The 24,533-nt window shown below is 44.2% G+C and overlaps 1 protein-coding gene across 13 annotated transcripts in view; it reads left to right on the forward strand.

Moving 5' to 3' along the window:
• tns1b (tensin 1b) overlaps nt 1-24,217 on the forward strand; it is a 172,824-nt gene extending 148,607 nt beyond the window's left edge. For 8 of the 13 annotated variants that reach the window (XM_084362721.1, XM_084362716.1, XM_084362726.1 and 5 more), the window contains 17 exons: nt 3,208-4,722; nt 5,858-5,938; nt 8,979-9,172; nt 9,251-9,389; nt 12,676-12,771; nt 13,506-13,686; nt 13,829-14,892; nt 15,295-15,381; nt 16,448-16,576; nt 16,758-16,850; nt 18,579-18,656; nt 19,129-19,197; nt 19,324-19,350; nt 19,786-19,954; nt 20,873-20,941; nt 21,144-21,173; nt 21,329-24,217. In XM_084362721.1, coding sequence (XP_084218847.1) covers nt 3,208-4,722; nt 5,858-5,938; nt 8,979-9,172; nt 9,251-9,389; nt 12,676-12,771; nt 13,506-13,686; nt 13,829-14,892; nt 15,295-15,381; nt 16,448-16,576; nt 16,758-16,850; nt 18,579-18,656; nt 19,129-19,197; nt 19,324-19,350; nt 19,786-19,954; nt 20,873-20,941; nt 21,144-21,173; nt 21,329-21,467 — 4,160 coding nt within the window. In that variant the 3' untranslated portion in view covers nt 21,468-24,217. The remainder of the gene's footprint in view (nt 1-3,207; nt 4,723-5,857; nt 5,939-8,978; nt 9,173-9,250; nt 9,390-12,675; nt 12,772-13,505; nt 13,687-13,828; nt 14,893-15,294; nt 15,382-16,447; nt 16,577-16,757; nt 16,851-18,578; nt 18,657-19,128; nt 19,198-19,323; nt 19,351-19,785; nt 19,955-20,872; nt 20,942-21,143; nt 21,174-21,328) is intronic. The other 5 variants (XM_084362720.1, XM_084362724.1, XM_084362725.1 and 2 more) reach the window with 4 other exon arrangements.
• Nucleotides 24,218-24,533: the final 316 nt, after the last annotated feature.

Below are 24,533 nucleotides of genomic sequence, written 5' to 3' on the forward strand. Positions count from 1 at the left end.
CGTGAGTTAGTTGGAGAGAGGGCTGACTAAATTGGGCTTTCATTTGATGTGAGAGCGGGACCATAGCACAGCTGGCCTCATCGTCATCATCATCATCATCATCATCATCACTGAGAGAATAGAGTGAGAGGGCAGGGGAAGGATGATGATCTGTGAGTCAAATGAGGTAACAGTACCACAGTGCAGTCCATAATCATGCAACTTCCATTGAATCTGCGTAAAATGAGAATGTTTTGTGGAGGCAAGAGTCACATGTTTTATTGTTATCAGTCAGACTGACGACTGCGCTTGTTGTCAATTGTTCTGGATTGTTCCTTGCAATAGTAAAGCGTCTGTCCTGCATGCTAATGTGCACAGATGGCGAGGTGATATGAACGATATCAAACTGTGGGAAAAAAAGTTTGTGTTGCGTGCTGCATCCCAGTGAACGCCTACTGTACATCATTTATACCTGACTTCATAATTTCAAATCAAAAATCACACTCACAGCCTCAGTGGGCTTTAGACATCCTCTGTCTTTAGACCGTCATCATTTTTAGTCTTTACCAACACAGGGAGCCCCTTCTATATGCTGTACAAATCTGATCAGCAGCCAGTCAACGTATTCTTCATATTCTATTTTTTACCCTCTAAGCGTTTCTGTTTTCTCCATCTGCCTGCAGCAGGGTGGAGTTTTCTCCCTGCTTCCTAGCTCGGAGCTTGCTCGTTAAATGACTGTTGTTGGACGAAGTAACTCTTTCCATTACATGAGTGTTTTCGACACCAGTGGGATTCAGGGAGGGGCATCAGAGTGTACGTGTGCATGGAAAGGGCTTATTCTATATTCTATATTTTTCATCTACAGCATTGACTTGTTTTTATATCCTGGAATAATTTGCAGACAGAATTGCTGGAATATGTTTTATTTTAATGGAGCAGAAACCTTTTTATTCTCACAATGGAGGCTAATAAAATTGTATCTCAAGGAAGTAGGTGTGGGTGATACAGGAATCTAAAGGGACTGATGTCATCTATCAAACTCTTTTCACTGGAGTTCAATGGCCCGGTATCCCCCCTCCTCCCTCACGCACCGTCAAACAGGCTGTTGTGATAGACCTCCCACATACGCACACACAGCAGGGGCAGCCTTTAGACTAGTGCAAGCCACTGAGCAGCCAGCAACAGCAGTATCTGTCCTGAACCGGCCAGACGGCCAGTCAAGAGAGGGAGGAGGACAAGGAACAGTAGCCAAAACCAACTCCCCTAACTGCTGCTGTAATCCCTCATGTCCCACCCAGGGGCTCCTCTGCAGGGCTTTTCCCAGCTTAGACTGGGACTGTACCGTCGTCCACTGCTCACACAGGTAGGGGAGCCTCCTCCTGTGGAGGTGTTTCTGCTTGTTTGACAAAGCTTTGACTTACTTTGAGGTGACTTGTTAAAGTGTTGTAGCTCAGCTGGGCTGTGTGACTGTTCATCCTAATTGCGTGACATTTGGCTACGGGGCAGGTGATTATAAAGGAACTGAAATGGAGAGAGTGGGGGGAGCTCTCCTTTCACGACTTATGTCTATGTTTATCAGCATGACTGAGGCATTTAACGTGTGTGTGCGCATGTGGACGGCGGTGCATGCACATAACTTGATACTTAAGCAGTTTCATGAGCTATATAAATGTGGTATGATGACTTGATTTGGACCTCCTGTCTTAGAAGCTACCTTTTCAGGGTAGACAACGTTGACTTTAGTGGAGTATTTATATTAAAAGCTACCAAACATCTGACCATTTGCATCAGAATTGTTCTGTATTGGCTATGGCAGGTATTCATTATGGTATTTTTGAAACTACCATGATGTACTGAGTCAAAGAAACCGCAAGTGCGAACATGTCAAAATGGCATCCGATACTACAAGCCAGCTCTTTCATGTCAACTACCAATGTACCAATCAAAGTAACTCACTAACGGATTAGTAGTAGAACAACATGTGCTGTAATTTTTCTGTGACCAACCGCCACCAGATTTGTTTCCACCAGCAGCCTGCTACAGTGCGCCATTCCCTTGGCAAGTTGCCCCGGGGCCAGCCAAGGAGACCTTGCAGTACCCAGCCTGTGTACACCCACTGAGCTCCAGCACAGAGCCCCGTATTCACTAAAGGGCGAGATGGAGATATCTATAAGTTACAGAGACACAGACGGCTCCTTTGTGCGGCTCCCTTCCCAACTGTAGAATCAGATTTGGTTATCTGGACATGCCTCATCATGGGTTATGAGGTTTCTTGGGAACTTAAATGGACAGTGGAAGAAGAATTATCTAACATGGTATTGTTTTCCTCTTTGCCCCGCTGAAGCACGCATGACCGTACAAATTGTTACTATTTTGATCGCTTTAATCACATAAAAAATATTGATAAATCTGTCCGCAATGGAGCACTGTGTTGGCTGTATGAGAGAATGCAGGAGGAAGGAAAAGAGCTTGATGTAAGCTTGTGTGTGTGTTTCAACCTTTTCAGTGTGACTCTCAGTGTGTTGAGCTTTTGTTTTGCTTTGGGTTTCGGAGGCCAAGAAAAGCCTCCAGGTCTTCCTTACTCTGTGAGGCTGATTTTCCAGTGATGACTAAACTTTTCTGATTGGGGCACCCTACTTCCTCTTGTCCGGACTTGGGTGTGGCTGTTTGTAAATGTGTATGTGCAAGGGGCGTGTATGTATGCGATTTTCTGTGCTCAGCGAACACAGTTTACATTGCAGCTTTCCATCAGAGTTTATGAGTTAATAATAATGGTCTGTGATTTCCATTCAGCCAACTGTTTTCTACATCAAGTTATCCCCTTCACAGTTGTTGGGATCATCAGCAAGTAAAATCAACAACTGATCAATCTTCTGTTATGCCAGTACCCCTCAGGTGGCACAGATTAAGTCATCTGGCTTGAGAAAGTGCACGCTCCTGTTATTTCATCATTTTTTCCACAGTGCATGCCACAGCCTCTGCTCATTTCCTGAAGCTGGTAGAAAAGGGGGACCTGAGCCAGTATTTTATTTAAGTGCAGCTGTTTTGACCATGCCCACATAATCTACCGATACCCCCACTTCTCTCAGTGACACACTCTTACCTGATGAAACCTGTTTGTTTATATTTAGTGAATTACACATTTTGATGTGCAATTGCCAAAAAACTATGACTCTAAAGATACTTGAGGGTTTCTAATGAGCTTCTGTCTTTATCTGTTTGTTTTAGAAGTCATCCATACCGAAGGACCCCTGGACGGAAGCCTCTACGCCAAGGTTCGCAAAAAGGAGTCCGTTGAGGGAACAGTCACAGCGAACGGCCTCCCTCCCACTGCTGTTGAACATGCCCTCCCTGTGGTTGACCATGCCTTGTCAGTGAGCAGTGACTCAGGAAACTCCACTGCCTCCATCAAAACTGACCGAACTGATGACGCGGCAGCAGCCCCTCAGGCTTCCACAGTGAGCCAGACACACGTTCCTGCAGGTGAGGAGCTACCCTCGGTTCATCATCAAGCCCCACCTGTACAACAGCCAATCAGTCCCCAAGAGAAACAGGAGCTGGACCAGCTGCTGAGTGGCTTGGAGGGGCCCATGCATCGACAGGGCTACCTGTCCACCCCGACCTCTGCTGTTGGAGGCATGCTTCACCTGGTGCCTGCCCAGGTCCATGTCAATGGGCACAGCAGCATTGACCGTGAGACAGACATTTTAGATGACGAACTGCCCACCAGTCAAGAGGGCAACAGTGTGGACAGTTTGGGGACGTTCTCCTCCACAGAGGGTCGGGCCACACCAGCTGATATTTACTACCAGTCTGAGTCAATTATCAATGGCCAGGACCATGTGCCGTATCTGGAGCGCAGCGCCCCAGAAAAGCCTCTGGAATCCGTCCACCTACAGGTTGGCGCACCAAACAAACCTGTCACATTGTCCCAAAGTGATTCAACCCCGTCCTCGGGTAATTACATGGCAACGCAGAATGGCAATTTGTACCGCTCTCACTCATTTGGTGCAGAGCCAAACTCTCTGCCACAAGCTCCCACGCGCACCACCAGTAGCAGGGATGCCGTCCAGCGTGGTCTCAACGTTTGGCAGCAGTTCGGTGTGCCCGAGGAGCCAGTAACTGAAGGTCTCACTTTCAGTCCACCTCCCTCTGTAGCAGTGATTCCCAGTCACCACAGCCTCCCACAGTTTCCTCATCGCCACAGCGCCTCCCAGCAAGAAATTGAGCAATCTATTGAAACCCTCAATCTTCTCATGTTGGACCTGGAGCCAGGCCGTTCGCTGGTGCCAAAGTCCCAAAGTGCTCCACCGCGGGAAAACAGTGTCGTAGTGACCACCCAGCCGTCCTTCTCCCAGAGCCAAACCAGGCCCTCCTACCAGGCAGACACTGCCATTCATACCCACTTTTCTGGCCCCAAGTCCAGCCTGGTCAGCCACTCGTCGCCACCTCAGATGTCACCCGGGAAACCTAGTACGCCAGAGCCTATTCCTGTCCAGGGATCTCTGAGTCACACATCTGAAATGGCCGGAACTGGTCCTTCCTCACAAGCCCCCCCTTCTGTAGCTGGTCACATCCAGGTGAAGCCCATCAACACATACCCGCCAAGCGCATTGTCCCAGTTTGCGGAGGCCTCTGAGCCCCAGAGAAGCCCGAGTGCTGCCTCAGCATCGCCCCAGCCAAGAGAAAGTGAGCCAGATGAAGTCTTCAACGTTGAAGGTCTGGTGGCCCAAAGAGTGGCTGGTAAGATCTAACATTATTTCATCCTGATAATTAACTCTGTTTGAAACCGGCTACTACAAAGTGAGCGACTGCTGAAGTCACAGATGGGACTAGTTGACACCTTCACTTACCTACCTACCTACTTTCACTTGCAGAAGAAGGAAACACAACCATTTAGTTTTGCATAGCATGATGTGTTCATGCAGTCATTTTCTTGGGTTTGATGTCAGGCTGGCCTTTGTGACTTTGTGGGAAGTTTGCGTTCCCAGGAAGTCTGCAAGTGCTGAGGACTGTCATCCACTCCACAAGGGTCCTCTGATTGGTTGATTGATCAGTCGCCTACAGCCTTGCGCCTTCGCAGACTTGACATGATGTGCATAACTGAATCCTGGTTGTAGCCTTCAACTATAGCTTCTTCCAAGAAGCACCCAGACATTTAGCTCATTATTTCCACAAACAATCCTTTATCCAGCAGAGAATATTTGCTTTTTTACCACGTATTATTCACTGCACCAGTTATGTCATATCTTTGTTTTTGCTGCAGAACATTTACAGAACTGTAATGGTGATTTCATCAGCCGTGCACTGTACACACACATACTCATGGAAACACCGTTCTGGCCTTATCTCATTTCCTGACCGTCACCTCATCACTCAGGCTCAAACAGGAAGTGTTCTCTTCAGTCCAGCAGGTCGACTGTCCCTAGATAAGCACATCAGACATCCTGCAGAGCAGCAAGAAATGGAGCAAAGTCAACATAAGGCAGTTTGATAGCTGAGCCCTCTGATAGCAAGTGCCAGAAAAAGGTTTTCAAGAATCAGCAATACGGTTCCATTAACTTTACTGCCATTTAAATGTAGTTAGTGGTTGACTTTACGCAATACTAAATGCTTGTTTCACACCATTAGAGTTGGAAATGTAGTGTGCTGTTTGTGTGAGGTCAGTGACTTGTGTGGAGACAGTAAAGACAAAACGGTTTCATTTATGGTTTAGGTTGATGTCCAAGCTTTCAGCATCTTTTAAATATGTGGAAAATATCAGTTACCCTCTTGTTTCTTGTTCTCTGTCACAGGCGGAAACTCATCCTTCTTGTTTTCCTTTCCTAGCTTTGTCATCATCGTTCTTCTTTCTCTCATCATTCATCTGTTTACCCAGAATACTCGGCTCGTGTCCAAAGTGTCATCCCCAGCATGACCTCTTCTCAGTCTGAGCACCGCCGTTCTCACTCCCTCTCGGGTTGGTTCTCCCATCCTGTCTGAAGGAACACTTAAAAGAAAAAAAAAGGACCGATCTCCTTTTTTCAAGTGTTCCTTCAATCCAAGTCTGTATCTGCCGTGTCTTTGAGTGTGGTGGGCTTTGGTTTGCATTTAACCATTTCTCTCTTTTTCTTCTTGTTATCTTCCTCTTGCTTCCTTTCATAAGTAACACATTTCTCTCTGTCATCGTGGGATTTGCAGAGCATCATCAAACTAACCATTGATTCCTCTCTGTATACATACTCACCCGTCGTTCCTGTTTGTTCTGAGTTGCAGTTTGTTCCTACCTCAAGGTTAGGGAATTACCTCAACTGTGGCGCAGAAAAAAAGAAAGGCCCAATTGGATAATGTTAAAGTTTCACAAGAACGAGACAGGGGAAGCACAAAGGAGGCTCTGTCCCTTGCCAGGAGAGTGCATGTCACAAGATCCATTTTGCCAAACTCGGGGGACAATACCAAGGCCAGGATACACTGGCCTCATTCAAGTCTGCTTTTTTCACTCGCACTATTTTGAAGATTTACAAAGCCAGACAAAGGACACCAAACCTAGGAGAGAGACCACAGTCCTAGTTGGAAACACCACTAAAGCAGTATGCGTCCGCTGGGAGACGGCGACCACAATGCAGACAGGATTGTTCTGTTTAGGGTGTCCAGGGGCCAGTCTGGCCTCTTTACCGCAGAAAGTAATTTCCTTTTTAGTGATGCAACACGACGTCAAAGTGAAGTGTTTGCGAAGTAGATCTTGGATTGTGGAGCTGGACTTAAGTCATAGCTGAAGTCATGGTGACGTTCATATCCTACAAGTAGTATTCACACAAACGTCATACCAAATTATAGAGAAAATATTACAACCAAGTCTCCAAAAAAGTTGGAAATGCTGAGTGAAACAAAATGCAATCATTTGCAAACAGACTGTTTCCCGACAGTTTAACAAAGGGTTCCCGAGCCCATGCAGTAATATCCTTTATAAAGGTTAGGGTTAGGTGTTAATGGAGCATTCGCAATTTTCACCTTCCTCTGTTGCTCCCGTCCCAACTTGTTTGAAACGTGTTGCTGCCATTAAACATTAAATATATTGTCTTTGTGCTGTTTTCAATTGAGCAAATTAGCAAATTATTCCTTCTTCTACACCGCGTCCAAACTTTTTTGGCATCAGGCTGTAAAAACATTTCTCTTACTGATGTGAACTGACTTTGCCAGGAATGCCTTCCCCTCTCTCTTACCTTAGATAACCTCTCCCAGTCGCAGGTGTGCACACATGGAGACAGTGGTTTCCCTCCTTTAAAAAAGAAAAAAAAAGGATCAAGTTTATGTTTTTGAAATCAACCTCATGCTCGTGCACATGATGGCTGGACTTTTAAATAGCTGAGAAATGTCCTCGAGTATCTCCAGCCATTGCAGCTGGAAGTCATTAGCTGTCGCCGGGGTAACAGCACAGTGTTTGACAGTACTCTGCTGTAGAGCGGTGCATCCTGGGTACATCTGGTTCGCAGTTTCCAGGCTCGGTGCGATGGTGGGTGTGTGTCTGTTTTGGGGTGTTGACTACATGCTTTCAAAGCTGTCAGTTCCAAGATTTTTTTAACCATCACCCTGCCAACATCTGAGCAATTTGAAGCTGGAGGTAAATGAAGCATCCTGACAGATTGACACCTGTTAATCCTTGATTTCTTTCTTTAAAAAATAAGACATAAAGTAAATTGATTTATTAACCGTAATCTAATGGTGGTAATAGAAACACGGAGACATCTGGAAGGTCACTTAGAGGTAAAGCAAATCAGATAAAATCCTTTTTAACGCCTCAGATCTTTTTTACTTTTGTGGCAATAGCAGCTACCTTCATTCCTAAGTATTAAAATTTTCACAGCTGCTATCACTAATGTTTCCCCACAGATATTTGGCCGGGATGTAGCTCCCCCACTTCAAAGTGAAGCTGAGTTAATGAGATATGACTGTTTTCATAATTTCCATAACAGTCTGGCTCGTCGGGTGTGTCCACGTGTTTTTCCATGTATGGAAAGGTTTGTAGCGTCAAACTGAGAGAAGCCTTCAGTCACTTTGTTGAGGTCGTATCAGCTTGTGTTTGTTTTCGGTTTTCTCTATGAGATCGTTCCACCGTCTGTCATTTAGGTGTCAGAGAGAAGCTCTAAAAAAGATAAACAATAAGACAGCTCCAGGTCCATTAACACCGTCATTAAACCAACCGTTTCAGTGACAGACAATGACAGTAGCACTTTAGCAGGATGAACTGCCTCAGCACAAACAACACCTCTGAATTTATTATTCCCAAATCTGTCCCCTTGTTTCTTAAACCTATTGTTCTTCCCTTCTTCCTCTCGCTAACCTTCATCTTGTTCCAGAGCGCCGGGCAGCCAGCGATGGTCTTTCACATTTGGCTTTGCCGCTTTGGCCAGCATTCATGCTTTCCTACCTCGACCCGCCAGTCATTGGCATCGCATATTAGCTTAAAGCTTTTAACTGAAAATCCTGTTTGTTTTATGCCGCTTTCTTTCTCTCTCTCTCTCTCTCTCTTTCTGACTCTTTCAGTTCAAACCAGATTAACTGAAATGAGCTTACTGGCTGCTTTGAGCTTCAGCCAGATCTGGCCACACTGACACATTTGATAACCAACAGTTTGCACCAGTGTATCAGATCATCTTGATCATTTGAGTGAGAGAACATTTTCTCCCAGGCGTTAAAGAAAAAACCACGCTACAAGGGGTGAACATCACTTTATAGAACATATTTCCAAGGTCACATCTTTAATTTTCATTCATGGAGAGTCTTCAGTTTGATCAGCAGCTTAACCGTTCATTAACCTTGTGTGTGCATGTTGAATTGAAAAGTTTGAAGAGCCACAGCCTCCTGAGTGTTTGTCTGCAGAATGCACACGATGGCCTGTGCAGTGAGCTTTCACAGCGGCTGATTAACCTCTGATGACGGTGATGGATTTTCACGAGGAAAAGCAGCAGCAGTGATCAGACCCTTGCTTAGTTTTAACACTCACTTGCGTGCCGTCTCAGGTGTCCAGGCCCGGACAGTGTCCTTGGATGATCCTGCAACTCTGCCCCGCCGTCGCAACATTAGCGAGGGCCAGTACCAGAACGGTCCTGATGACGGTCCCTCTCCCGATGTCCCGGTCCGCTCCCCCATCCGCTGTGTTTCTCCAGAGTTCGTCAACGCCATAGCGATGAACCCCGGTGGACGACCTAAGGAGGTAGAAAGCGTCCATTTTGGAACATATTCTGCTTTGCATGTCGATTTGTGTTTTTCATGTAATTTTTCTGCTTTCCAGAGACACATGCACAGCTACCGTGAGGCCTTCGAGGAGATCGACGGTGGCCACATCAGTCCTACACCCACAGTTGGTGGTGAGGTGTTTCCCCAAACCCCTGCCTTCCCAATCTCGCCGCAAACCCCTTACTTCAACCTGTGTAAGTTCCCCATCCGGCTGACAGAGGGCACTGTGGAGCTCAGATGTAGTTACTAAAGATATTAAAATGATCATGCTTATTTTAGTAATGAGGCAATTTTGAGCAGCAACTTATAAATGTCATTCTTGTTTTTTTAAGTGGAACAAAAGAAATTAACCTGCGATACTAACTTACTGTAAGAAAAGTCTTTTCAAGTTTACATCTTGTTTAGTAACTCTTGTCAGTCACTGAAGATACTTTATCTTGACTTACAATAATTTCTCTCTTTTTGTACTTCATTTCCTACCACATTCTCCGAGTAATGACAAAATATCCCAGTTACCGCCTCATCTCGCTTTCATTCAGATTGTAAATGGGCTGCCTTTCCAATGTCCGATGGACGAGTGGGAAGTTGCAGCACTCTGGCCTTGTGTTGGCTCGTCAAAATGCCTGAGTGGTCACGTCTCGTGAAGACTGAATCCCTCTCTTTCTCACAAGAATGTCTGCAGCCATTCAGTAAAAAAAGGAAAGAGAGACAGAAAAAGGCCGAGTCAGTTTGGCGTAACTGATCTCCAAAATTTAAGTCTGGCCTGCTGCTTGATCACATTTTCATCTCTACTTTCTGTTTCGCCCAGTTTTTTACAAGGTTCACAAAGAAAAATAACATCCTACAAGAAGTCTGTAAAACAGTAATGACAAGATAGAAATCCCAAGAGAAATAAACACACCCATCTCCCGTCCTGCCTTCTTCCAGCCCCCTCTCTGTCAGCCTCACATACGCCCCGCACTAAAACAAGAGTCACGTATTAGGTAACGCGTCGTTTGCCAGCTCCACCAATTACCTCATCCAGTCCTCTTGCCTATCTCCCCCAGGGCACACCCATAAAAAGTTAGTCATAAAGACACAACATATTTTTAACACCCGCTCCGTGGCATGACATCCCTCCCTCCCCTCAAAGTGGGAACATTTTGTACGACACTGAGCTCTGAGATAAACAAAGAACTTAGATGTGCATGTGACAAAACACGAGTTCCTCTGTTGTTTGTGTTTTTAATAGAGCTTCATCAAAGCACAACATAAAGTTAACTGTCATCAGTTAACTGAGATTAGTTTTGCAGTTATTTGCAAAACTTGTCAAAGGTGCATGGTTAGCTGATCAGCTGATCGACTGAGTAGTGTGTCTTCAGTGTTCACTTAGCCTGCCCCAAACACACCAGCCACGATTAAATGTGGGGCATCCAGGTTGCAAGTACAAAGAATTGATTTGGATTCTTTGGTAAGTGGAGGATGCACGTCTCTCTACCGGAGCTACACTGTCCCACCACGTCAGCCAAGTGAACCCCCATCCCGTCCCTCCTCTCTGCCCGAGTGACCCCTTTACCCATCACTCATCACAGTCCTGCACCGCTTTGGCATGAGAGCCACACGAGAGCAGCACCGGCAACAACACACACATCATGTAGAGTAACACACACACACACACACACACCACACACTAAACTCACACACACAAAGTGAAGAAACTGCAAGTCTTTTGCTGATAAAAAGAGGTCGAACATGTAGAAGACCACAGGGTCTACAGCCATGCTAGCAGCTGTATTTAGGCATCATTCTGTTACCTACATGCTAATGACAGCATGCTAACATGACATGGCTCACAGGCTAGCATTATCAGGCTAAATGTTTACCATGTGAGCCATATTAGTTTAGCATGTTAGCATGCTAACATTTGATACTTAGCATTAAACAGACACTGCAGTTGAGGCATGGCAGTGCCATTAGCATTGCAGGCATTTTGTCATCAATAAAGTTTTCTACAAATTTGACTTTATATAATAATTGTTTCGATATTTTACTCCAAACCATAAATGTTGACCTCATGATGGTGCTCCAGGAAAGTCAGAAGACCCCCGTCAGTCCCTGATCCGTACCAAAAACCTGATCTGTTTAATGTGTGTACGAATTGCATGTACATATATGTAAGTGGTTGGGGAAAAGGTTGGGACCTGACCTACGTACATGTGCAGAACACAGCAGGTTTCTGTTATGGATTGGGTAATGACTGGTCTCCCAAATCACAACATTACATCATAATGTAGAACTTTTGTGCCAATCAATTTAGTAGATATTGAGATATTTAACTGGATGTGTGGTACCTTTGACCCACTTGTGGCCATCCATGAAGTAGTTTTTGAGATATTCAGTCTGAAAGTTTTACACCAGCACTGTGCAGCACACACAGACACACACACATCCATAGACCCATACATGTAAAGCACAAAGACCTACAGTCATTGTGAACTGTGTCAGCAGCTGCTGCTCTCTGTGTTGCTGTTGTCATCTGTGTTTGGGTTCCTGTTGCTGCCTTGTATCACCGCAAAACCAGCACCCTGCTTGCCCTCCCCCGGCAGTTGTTATTACCCAGTCATTTACGTTTTGTCCTTTGATAATTGTGTTAGCAAAATGTGTTTGTTGTTATTATCCTCACCCACATGATTATTTGTGTTTACGCTGGAGGGGAATAAAGGAGTAGTTGGCAGGAAGACTAGAGGTGCAAGACAGATTCATAAAGTGGAGTCACCTTGGATAAAGCACATTCACAGTCAGGATGATTATAGTAATATAAGTCTGAATATGACTAATGCACTCGTGGCGGCACACTCTACTCCTCTTTCCCTCCGGTGTTAATGTAGCAGAGACTGTGTCAAATCACTTCTTCTAACATGGACACTTTACACTTTATGGCAACTTTTGATTAAAAGGAAATCAAGATAAAACATTTAAAACTACAACTAGAGTGTGTTAAACTCACAAAAGCTAAAAGGAAATATGTGATGGTGTTTGTACCATCCTCCTGTGGTACAGATTGACGCAGCTCTGCTTGGATGTCACTTGTGTTCGACACACACGTCACTCTGCTGGTGGTAGAGTGAGGTGGTGTCACTGCCAGTTTGTCACATTGTGATTGGTCACATGCATGTTTTGCCCCTCCATCAGAGCATGAGCGCACCCCTCTGAACATGTTGTGTGTGTACCTGTGTATTGTCTTGACAGCTGTTTACCTGTGTATTAATACATGATTAGCAAGACTTAAGATCAACTTTAAACTACCATTTACCATATGGAAATTTAATGGATATTATGGCATTTTTTATTTATTTATTTTATTTTTTTTTTTAAATCTAGCATAAATGTAGTGGTCGTAACAAAAGATAAATCACGGTTGGACTGTGTCAACAGGTAGCAGCTGTCAAGATGTGTGCACTGTGTGATGCTATGTGGTGATAAATGTCCTATTCCCTTCAGGTCGGTCCCCTCCTGGTCTTGCCAAGACTCCACTGTCAGCCCTGGGTTTGAAGCCCCACAACCCAGCGGAAATCCTCCTCAACCAAACGGGCTCAGGTCGGTTCTAACACTCACTTAGTCAGAATCACAACCTTCGATGATAAAACTCACACTGCCTGTATGATCACCTGAGAAACACAAATGTGTGAAATGTATATGGTCAACAATACCAGATTAGGCATTTGAGTTGGATTAATCTTTAAACCCTGACACTTAGCAGCTAGTGAACCAACACAACAAGCTTGTCAACCTTTAAACTTTCTCAAAATACACTCTCTTTGTGCGTGAAACTGAAGGCTAAATGGGAAAATTCCCGACAATGGCTTCACACACTCCCTATTAACATCAAATTGAATGAGTTCACACAAAAAAAATCCACTTTACCTCTACTCCTTTTACATTATTCTGTTTCTCTGGATTATCTCCAACGATGCTCCTCAGATGATGAGAGCAGTGAGGATGAGGAAGGTAAGAGCGCTGCTATAACGCCACAGATGATCATCGACATTCAAGGTTTTAATATCCTCCACCTCATTTTGTAGTCGACCAGCATTTCACTTGAATCATGTTTGGCAAAATCACTCCCATTTTCATTTGTGTCCGGAAAAGTCAAAACCACTCTCACGGCAGCATGTTTCATATCTTGTGCCACTTCCTGTTTTTGTGGGACAAGTATGGTGAAATCATCAACGCAACTGCAAAGCTAGAAAGCTAGAAAGAATAACAAATACCGACAGAAAATCAGAAGTAAATGTGTGTCTCATAAGAAACCCTTCTTCTCTCACATGCAGGACCAAGAAGCTACGTTGAGTCTGTGGCAAGGTCGGCGGCGACAAGCGGAGATCAGCCCACGTCACCTCGGAGCCTTAGCCCACCAGGAGAGACTACAGGCCAGCAGAGAAGTCCAAGTCCCTCGTCCCACACACTGAACCCACCTTTGTCCAGCAGCAGCCCCATCCAGAGCTCACAGGGGTGAGTCAAAAACAGAGTGCTCTTTTTTGATCGAAGGCCAGATCTTAGACTAGGCTTCCTCTTCGCAAGGACCCTGTCAATTCCAAGGGAAACTTGAAAAGGAAGTTCAGTGGGATAATAACCTTTTCTGTTTCTCTTCCAGTGATCACCCGTTAGCAGAGAGCAGCGTCAGCACTCCGTCCCAGCCCACTACTGATTCGGGCTTCCGCTCCCAGGCTACAGAGAGTGCCTACCCGACTCCGACCCCATCATATCAAGCCCTGAACACCCCCACTTCTTCCTACCTGGATTCTAGCTCTCCAGCCTCGTCTTACCTTGGCACTACTACCCCTACACAGTCCTACCTTGGCCCCAACACCATACAGGGGGCCTACATGACCTCAGATCCCAGCCCACCCACCTCAGAACCCCGCCAGACAACGCTCAGCCACGGGAGTCCCCTTGCACAGCACCGGACCAACATCCTCAGCCACCCAACTCTTGGCCACCCCACCCACAACTCCATCCTCCAGCAGCGCCCAAGTGCTATTCAGGATGGGTCCATCATCATGGGTCAGCAAACATCACCAGCTAATGGCTTCGAGGTGGGTATGGTAGGCCTGAGCGGCAGTCCCACCCTTGGTCGTCGTCTGTCTCAAGGAGCGCAGAGCAGCCCAGTCCTCAGCAGACAGGCCTCATTGGGACAGGGGCCTCAGCGGAGCCCAGTCCTCAGCAGACAACCGTCCCTGGGCCAGCCCATGCAGAGCAGCCCCGTGCTCAGCCGACAGCCGTCTATCACACACCCCCAAGGAAGTCCAGTTTTGGGCCGTCACCCGTCAGTATCGCAGGTGTCCCAGAGAAGCCCTAGTTTGGATCGCCACCCCATGCACAGCGGTTACACCACCCCAGATGAGAGACACGGGAACCTGTCACGACAGAGCAGCTCATCTGGCTACCAGGGACCACCCACTCCCTCCTTCCCCATCTCGCCTGCAGGGTTCCAGGATGGGGGGATGATGGGGATGGGTGTAGGCTTCCGGCAGGGCAGTCCAGCCCCTGGTTTCCAGCCTCAGCTTCCAGAGAAGAGGCGCATGTCGAGCGGTGATAGACCAAATGGAGCACTGTCCTATGGCACACTGAATGGGAAGATAATGTCCCCAGCGAGTGGAGGAAGCACTCCGAGCTACTTCCACACCCTCTCTGACTTCTCGAGGTTCAATATGCCCGGTAAGGACACATGATGTGAAAACTGTTTGTTGAGTTCTTCTCTGTTTGCTTACTTCTTCTCCCTTTCTGAAACAGGCTGAGTCAGGCAACAGCAATAGGGTGGCTTAGAGCCCAATGTGTTGGCAGCTACCTCTCTGCTTGTGTTGTGCTTTTAATCCATTTAAAGTACAGCAACCTCAAACATAATGGCAGATATTGCCAGACAGCAAAAAGCTTGGCATACTAAGCTCACAAGTCAGATGTAAACGCCAATGTACAGTACAGCTATGCCCAACAGCAAAATAAGCTTAGTGCAATTTCAGGGTGTATCTCCAGTGATGTGTACTGACAAAATGCTGCATTGTGGTGCTTTAGCTCGTCAAATTGACTGATGTTTGGCACTTTTTGATGTTTTCGTTGCAGATGGAAGCCCAGAGAGCAGGCTGAATGTCAAGTTTGTCCAGGATACATCCAAGTTCTGGTACAAGCCAGAAATTTCCAGGGAGCAAGGTAAGATGCTCAAAGACTTTTTGCTAAACTGACCTTCAGACAGCTATTGTAATAATGCTTGTCCTATAATGTCTGTTTTGCGTTAGATCAAGAATACGTCTGAATGTGGTTATATTTTAAGCTTTTCTAAAATTAGCCTATCAACAATGAATAATCCTAATCTAAGTAGAAAATGGAAATACAGTAAAGTACCTCAAAATTGTAAATAGTAAGATTTTTATTTGTTTATGGCGTCATATTTCACACAACGCAGCCCTAACGTTACCACTTTTGTTAAATGCATGTCCACAACAATACACACATGCAGACTCCGGTATATACACATCTGTACTTACGTGTTTGCTTGTGAGGTCAGTGGCTATTGGCTACCCCCATCTGCATCTGCTCATTGCCCCGTATTGGATTATATCATGTTAAATACAAGCACATGCTCAACTGCAATGACATCACGCACACAGAGGGTTTATACTTAGTGTCCTACACTCCCAGAAGAAAAGCCGCACCATATGTGGAGAATTAGGGAACATCTGCATGTGTTGCTCATCTCATCCATCTTCCTTCCTTAAACTATCACATGTGGACAGGCTGAGGCATTGAACTAAATAGTGAAGTAATGGATCTGAAACGCGTCTCCTTGAACAATGGAGTGCCTAAAACAAAGTGTCATGTTGGAGGTTGTTCTTTTAATGAAATACAGACTGACAGCAATTTTTCAAACTAAAGGTTAAGACTTGACTTAATCCTTTTGTTCTGAGTCATTCTTTAAACTTTCCGCTTCCTTTTTCTTTATTTCACCTTGATCCTATAATGAACTGACTTCCTCTGACCTCCAACGTCTCTTATCCAAATTTAGCCAGCGCAGTATAAAGAGTTTTTCCATTTACAAAGTCCCTAGTGCACACTGCTTATTGATATATCAAGTATTGTACTGTTATGAAAGTGAGTTGTCCTGCTGCTTTTTTGTAACGGACCTGCCAAGAGACTGCAGATGTTATGCAGCGCTAAGCTAACTCTGCTACAATACATCCTAGCTATGTGAATTAAGTGAACGGCCACTGTGTTGCAGCTATCGGCCTGCTGAGAGAGAGGGAGCCCGGAGCCTTTGTTATCCGGGACAGTCACTCGTTCAGGGGGGCTTACGGCTTGGCCATGAAGGTGGCCTCTCCTCCACCCACAGTGCACCAGAGCAAGAAAGGTGAGGGTTTATTTCCAGTGTTTTGTCCTCTCTTCTTTCTCCCTATTTTGGTCTTCAGTCAGGGCGGAGAACAGAATCCGAGGTATTATCTTAATACCAGAGATGTGAGGTGATGTCTCCTCGTTGATCAGCTGTGTACTACCTCAACCCGCTCATCCCTCTCGCGCTCTTTTGTCTGCAGGTGACATCACCAACGAGCTGGTGAGGCACTTCCTGATTGAGAGCAGCCCCAAAGGAGTGAAGCTGAAGGGCTGTCCCAACGAGCCTTACTTCGGTTAGTGTGCGCCCGCTGCCCTCACATGTACGCTGACAGTTTGGAAGAGAAAAAGTCAAAACACGAGCGCTCGCGAAATCCTTTCCAAGTTCTGTAACGTCTAATCCTGCTGTAATTATAGTATTGACTGAAGTGATCTAACTCATGTTCTTCCTACTAATTACGCTGCAGGCTGTATGACGTGTGTGTGTGTGTGTGTGTGTGTGTGTTTGAGTCAAAGCTCCTCTGCCAGATACAAACTGGGGCAAGCTGTAAACTGTTGTCTTGTTTCTCCTTGTTTCTTCTTCCTCTCCAGTACTTGAACCTATAACTCAATTCATCACTCTCCTGGTGTGCAGCTGCTGTTTGTGTTTATTTGATTTTACTAATTCCAAAAGAATCCGGTGGCTTTTTTTTCTGCATTGTTTCGACTTTGTTTTTCTTACCATTGTGTATCTAACGAGCCACATTTAACCAAATCCATCCTAAATAAATATGTGAGTGAACGGGAGTGACAGTAATAGAACCAGAAGATAAATTATTAAAGGGAAAGAGTGTCAAATTATCACAGATCTTAGGGAGAACTATTGCATGTGTGAAAAACATTGTATAAAGTCATTTCATGGATCCAGAGGGAGCTGCATGAAGTTTGATAAGTAGCAGACGTCTGTAGCCTGCTTTTCATGTACACTTGATGGTAGCCGCTCCATGCTACATCAGCCGCTAACCCCCAGAACCTCTGCGTGGACTTAAAAAAGACAATATCTGTGGTTCTGCTGCATCACTTCCGAAATCGATCGTGTTTCCAACAATGTCTGAGGGGTGCAATGCTTCATTTGTTAGTCTCTATTAGAGCATGACACGGGAGTGGATTTTCACTCCCGTCCCATCCCACTCCCAGAGAAAAAATCCCATCCCATCCCAATCCCGGGCCGGAGTAAAAAAAAAAATCCCATCCCGTCCCACTCCTGTAGAATGACTCCCGCTCCCATCCCACTCCGTTTTTTAGTGGCCGGCCCGGCCGGAAGTCAAAGCACTGTTGGATGTGTAGTTCTAACGCAAGTCAAAATAGTTTTGGCTCACTGAAAGATGACTACAAAAATGGACGTGTCTGTCCTTTTGGTTGTTTAACACGGCTGAAAATCATCATCTATTAATGGCGTTCCCGCTCCTGCCCGCTCCCGTTGATTTTTATTCCCATCCCGTCCCAATCACGGGATTAATAAAACTTTGACTCCCATCCCGCGGGAATCCCACGGGAATCCCACGGGAATCACGTGACCCGCGGGAATTCCCGAAAAATGTCATGCTCTAGTCTCTATCTGCATATGAGTGCAGAAAAGGGACAAGATTAGTAGTCGAATAATCACGTTTGAGCGAAAAACTGTCCGTGTGGAGAGCAAAACAAGGGGAACACGTTGGTTATAGTCTGAAGACAATTTAGCTTTTTTAAAACTCACCACCTGTGAGACAATCACAGAAGAGGAAGTGTTGGTCCGGATTACCTTTATCTGGATATCTGCTGCCTTCACTAAAAGCCCACAGACAGTGGCTGTTGCCCCCCAACGGCTAAATTTATGTTAGGAGATAACCGATGGGTAACTTTGCTAGCTACAGTAGATGCAGTATCGTAGTGGACACCAATTTACTTTAACGTACAGTCATAAAGTCATAAGTCGTCTCAAAGCGTTCTTGAGTGTAGTTTTGAGAAATGCTTATTTCTGACTGTGTCTTGTGTCTGTTGGACAGGCTGTCTGTCTGCGTTGGTCTACCAACATGCCATCACACCACTGGCCCTACCCTGCAAACTACTTATCCCAACAACAGGTCAGTGCAATCCAAATGTGTGCTCAGCAACGTTTGTGCATTTTAAAGTGATTCTTTGTGGATATTTGTGGTAATACTTTGCGGTCACTTCTTTATTTATGTCTTATATTTTATGTTTTGCTTTTCATAATTATGTATTTTTTTTAATTCTTTTTTTTGGCATATTTTAAACCCGTGTGTGATGGGGGGCAGATGTTGGCATGACACAGACATAAAAGTAAACTATTAACTATATTATTACCTGCCTGCCTTCACATTTTACATTTTCCATCTGTAAGTATTTTTGTTGCTAGGTAAGATTTTAAACTAATTACCGTAAAGTTTCTTAATGCAGTTTCATTAAAGACTGGACCCTATAATTAAGATAGTAAACAACATGTGCTGACTTCTAGTGAAGGACATGATGATGACTTTTCCCTGCAGCCCTTTATACCCAAACTGTTAACTCTTCCCTCTCTGTTGTTTTATGTAGATCTCATCGAGGAAGTGCCAGAAGTCGCGACGACAAATCCAGCGCCTGACCGGCTGAAACAAGGAGCAGGTAAAACATCTACGCGTTCTCACTCGGTCACTCAGACAGCTTTGAGATTCTCTGTCGTTAATGACAACATGATTAAAAATGGTCCTGAATCATCTTACTGACAACGTGACGTCCTTGTTATCCCAGTGCAGAGGGCCCCTGCTGATTCCCATGGTAAACCCTGTGCACTTTTTTATTTGGAAAGCTCCATCTGGAATGTGCATCCTCTCTGTTTGTCGTCTGTCTGTTATGTTGTAACCTGCGCAAACGAAGACAAGTTTTTTCATAACCCTGCGTAACCGAGTCCCCTGAGATGATTTTAGATATATTTGTCTGTTAACACGATGGTCCGGCTTCTTGTACGTAACAGGCAGAATGTTTTTATGTGGAATGATTTGTTTTGGAGACTGTTTGACTCCAGCTTTTTGCTCCAGGCGGCATGGAAATCAATATTTCTGCATGAAAAGATCAAAACAGAAGCTAAAAAAAAAACTTTTCCAAAAGGATTCTTCTTGCAATGAATTTCCAGTTACGCTGTCTATTTGAAAATCTCCACATCTTGATATGATCTCATGTGAAATGATGTAATTGTTGTTTGTCTCTTCCCAGCATGCAACGTGCTCTACATCAACTCAGTGGAGATGGAGTCCCTGACGGGCCCGCAGGCTGTCGCCAAGGCCATATCTGAGACACTGGCTGCTGCTTCTCCTCCTACCGCCACCGTTGTGCACTTCAAGGTGTCCTCGCAGGGCATCACGCTGACTGACAACCAGAGGAAGTAAGTCTGGGTACAACCTGTCCGGAGTTTAACAACGTCTTGATGTGTTTGAAAGACGCCTCACGAGATAAACATCGCATGACACCAGGAAATTTGAGTTTGATGTCTGAACACGTTTTGTTTTTTTGGAGGGCGAGTGTGAACATGAGCCGCTGCACACAATGAGATGTAATAAATAATTGCGAACACGGGATTAAAGGATCAGGATCGTATTTACTACAGTATTTCAGTCAAGGAGCCAGTTTTGTGTTATGTAGGGCAACAGGACGAATAACACTTTCAATTAAACTGTACTGAGAAAAAAATCTGTATTTTCTGCACCAACATGGACAATATCAGTGTTTCACACACATAGACTTTACTTGGGATATGCTAAAGCCAAAATATATTTATTATTGATCTTAAAATAGCTAATTTGAGGGGTTTTTTGTGAAAATGTATGTTCAAAAATAAATATTGGGAAATTATAGGTTTTTTAAACACTTTGACTTTGATTTAAAGATGTAGTACTGCAGGGTTTCATACAGGCATCCCGCCTCACCAGAAATAAAGAAGAAATTTCAACATTTATAAATTTTTTATGAAATATGAGGCTTATTTGCCCTCAGGGAAAATGAGCAGTGGTGCTGTATAACACAGCAAATGCCACATATTTAATGAGTGAGGCTGAACAGACAAAAAGTAGTCAGGGTGTGTAAAACCCAGCCATCTCAGTTACTATCAGGAGCTGGTGTGTGACACTATGCTGAAGTTAGTTTGATAATCACCTGTTGGATAACAAAATAATGATGTACCTGAGAGATTAAACTCATTTTGACGCACTGTTAAATGCATCATCTGCCAACTCCTTTTTTTTTCATTCATGTATTTTGGTGTTTCTGTAATTTCTAACTTTTGGTTTGCTGTTTTTTTTCCCAGGCTTTTCTTCCGACGCCACTATCCCAACAACACTGTCACGTTCTGTGATATCGACCCTCAGGACAGAAAGTGAGTACAGACACATGAAAACCATCACTCAAAATACCATGAGTGACGTGTTGCAGGCTCCTCAGAGGGGGAACTACTGAAAAGTGTCAACATACTGTACATTACAATCAGAAGGTCCAAAGTCTTGTTATTAATTACCCATGAACACACCAGCCAGTCCACTTTACAGATATTAATACACACTATTTTCTCATCTTTACAGGTGGAACAAGCCTGAGGGAGGCACAGCCAAGTAAGTGTTTTTTGCTAAAAACACGTAATAATTCATGTAAATCCATCTCTCATATATATATATAATTCTCTATTTGTTTGGATTTCATTGTAGACTCAGTTCAATGCTTAAACATGCAGCATTTACCAATAAACTCTGTCTGTTTGTCTTTCTAGGCTGTTTGGGTTCGTGGCGCGTAAGCAGGGAAGCACAACCGACAACGTCAGCCACCTCTTCGCCGAGCTGGACCCCGACCAGCCCGCCAACGCCATCGTCAGCTTCGTCTTGAAGATGATCGCGGCGCAGAAACGATGAGAGCTGACAGCAAACCCCTGGCGCTTTTTATAAGGCCTTTGGTTATTTTTCTTTCCTTTTAACCACAGACACTTACTTTCTGTTTTTTTTGGACAATTTAGCATTTGGTTTTTACGCGTCACCTTATTTTTTCCTGCTCTTTTACTCGTGTGTCTGTGTTGTTGTTTTTTTTGCGGATGAAAGAGACAAAGAGTGCGTGGTGTGTTTGTGTGTGTGTGTGTGTGTGTGTGCTGCTCGCATGCATGTGCTTTTTCTTTCTTGGACGGACTCCAGAACGGACCAGAGGAAGTGCAGGATGGGGGCGCGGCTGTGTGTGACAATGGGACGGGAGGGCGATTGGGATCTCCCACGGCAGGGTAACACGTGAACGGGAAGAGGGAATGACATTGTGTGTGCAAATGTTATTTTTTAAAAGCGATCGTTTCATTTTTATTTTTTTAAAAGAAGAAGTCAAGTCGTGTGATGTAAAAGTGGATTGTAAATCTATCAGGCTTTTTTGACTGGTCAACCAAAGATTTTAAAAAAGTAGTCAGGGCGTGTATAGTGTGCCACTGTCGGAGGGTCGGAAGTATTCTTTTGTAAAACAAATATGGCTGCTTAATCAAAAATACTGAACTGTTTCTCTCTGTATGTACTGATACTGTAGGTCAACTCTGCACCGTCGCCGTCCTGCGGACAAAATGTCTTCGGACACTTCGTCGCAGCCGGCGAGGTCTGTGTAAATATTCTAGGTTGCTTTATGAGTAGGACTGTTCTAGATGACATTTGGTGCCTGACTTTCTTTTTGTAATGCAGAGCTTTTTAAGAAAAAAAAAAGAAAAGAAGAACATAAAACTCTTCCAGGCTGTCTTAAATATGCAAAAATAGCCAAACTTGGGAAAAAAAAAAAAAAAAAAAAGAAGGTTGTTCTCCAAAATTTCCACAGGTTCCCCGTCTGATGCAGTAGTGTCGCTAAAGATGCAACAGATGTGCAGCTAGAGTCCGACAGGTTATTTTTTTTTTGTGCATCTACGTTATGAACGCAGGAGAGCATCAGTAAGACAGCTACTGAATCATTGCATCCACACAAAGTCTCACGGTGAGCAAAAGAAGAGGATCGGCTTCCTGTCTGCAAACATCCTCCACGTAGCCGCACTATTCTGCCGATCGCCGAAGAGCCTAGAGTTGTTTTTGCGAGGACGACCTGTCGTCCAGCTCTTCGGTTTTCTGTGTTGAAAAGTTTCCGTCAGTAGAAAAGAAGCTCTTTTGCGTCAGCCGGCCAAAACTGTTAACACTCACACCCTACCCAAAAGTAAGCTATACATTTAAATATACATATATAGATAAATATATATATATATATATAAAAACTTCCAAACAGTGACTTAAGATATTTATTTTTTTTGCTTTGTTGCTCTATGTTATCTTGTATACATGTATTATAAAAGTATACATCAAGATTACTGAAAGCGAGAAGAGAAGATTGCTTTTTATTTTGGCTAAAGTCAAAGTGCGTTTGACATATATAAGGTGTAAAGTGTGTGCATTTAAAAGTGTATCACTGTTGTTTTTGAATGTTTTTTTTTTTCACAGCATTACTTCCTTTTTTTTATTTTAACACTCTTGTTTTCTTGGGGGAGGCTTTGTTTGTTTTTGTTTTGTCGTTTTGTTTTTTTTAAAGAGGGGGAAATATTTTGTATGAAAGATTGTTGTTACTAAAGTCCAAAATTTGAGTTTTATCCTATGCCAACACAATTGTTTTTATTAACTTAAACCTGCCTAGAAAAAGACATTGTCCAAGTTTAGCACTTAAATGTTGAAGTATTATCAGCGTGTTTCTTACTTGTCGAGGGAGGAGACGTGGACGTGGACCCGTTTCATGTGGAGGTGGACTGAACAGCTCCTCGGTCCTGTGCGGGCGTGAGCTGGGTTCTGGAGCTTGTTCATAGGAAAACTAGTCAGTTCAGTCAGTAGCTGCTGCCCTCGTGTGGTGTAGAGAGATCATTACAAAGGAACCACTTTTTATTCTAATACAGTGTTTTAGCTGTGATTATGGCACGTCAAGCTGAGTTAACTAATTTGATTTTAACGTTAATTCATATGCTGATTTTCTTTAGCAGATGGGTTTTGGTCCCGTTTAAGGATCGAACAGACGGGATTTGGACTCCCTCCTTTAAGCCTGATGCTCTCGGATCAGTGGCAGCATGATGTAAACTAATTAAATAATAAGGGTTAGTTTGGGGGGGGGGGGCTACATCGACTTTAGTGTCAAAAATAGAAAAATACAGCACTTACAGGGCTTTTATATCTGACTAGAATGTTCCATTATTTATTAGCAGGAGCCTGCATGCTCAAATCAAGTTGTTACCTTAACGCTGCTGACTGTAATCTGTACACAGTATCCTCAAGTCTTACTCAGCCCCAGCCCTTTCCAAGAAAGACGCCCGTAGGTAGTAATAATCATCAGGTTTTTAATTTTTTCGCGTGACGACTGTGTCTTGACTCGGCTTACGAGACAGAAGAATCTGTATTTTTTGCTTACGAAAGAAAGAGGACGTCCTCGACTTCAAAACCGAATGTCAGCCATTTGTTTGCCGAGACAGACACTCGAGTGGCGTCCGCCCACTCCGACAGATCAGTCTGGACTGTAGAATGTGTGTGAATGAGCTACTATGCCTGTATAGAGCTTTTGTCATTTTTTTTGGTTTGCTACATTGTATGGCTTTTACTATTTCTGATGGAAAAACACATTAAAAAGCAGTACAAATCAACGCGCACGTCTGTTCTTCTTTGTGTCACACGTGATTTAGCTTTTGTTGTAACACTGACTCAAGGAGGGAAAATACAGAGTGAAACAGAGTTTGATTTATGAAGGGAAAATAAGAAAAGACTTCACCGTACGCTGTCGTACTGACCTTTATCTCAACAAAAGTTCAATTTGGATCACTCATTTCCTGTGTTTTCCTGTTAGTAGAAACTTGCTGTGTGTTGCAAGCGGCTTCCCAGTTTTTTAGAAGGGAAGTTAGTTTTGTGAAGTCAGTTTGTATGATCATTTTGGTGTGATCGTAGAGCAAATCTTTGTTTTTG

The sequence above is a fragment of the Pagrus pagrus genome (genome assembly GCF_965226575.1).
Source record: "Pagrus pagrus genome assembly, chromosome: 9".
Classification (NCBI taxonomy): Eukaryota; Metazoa; Chordata; class Actinopteri; order Spariformes; family Sparidae; genus Pagrus; species Pagrus pagrus.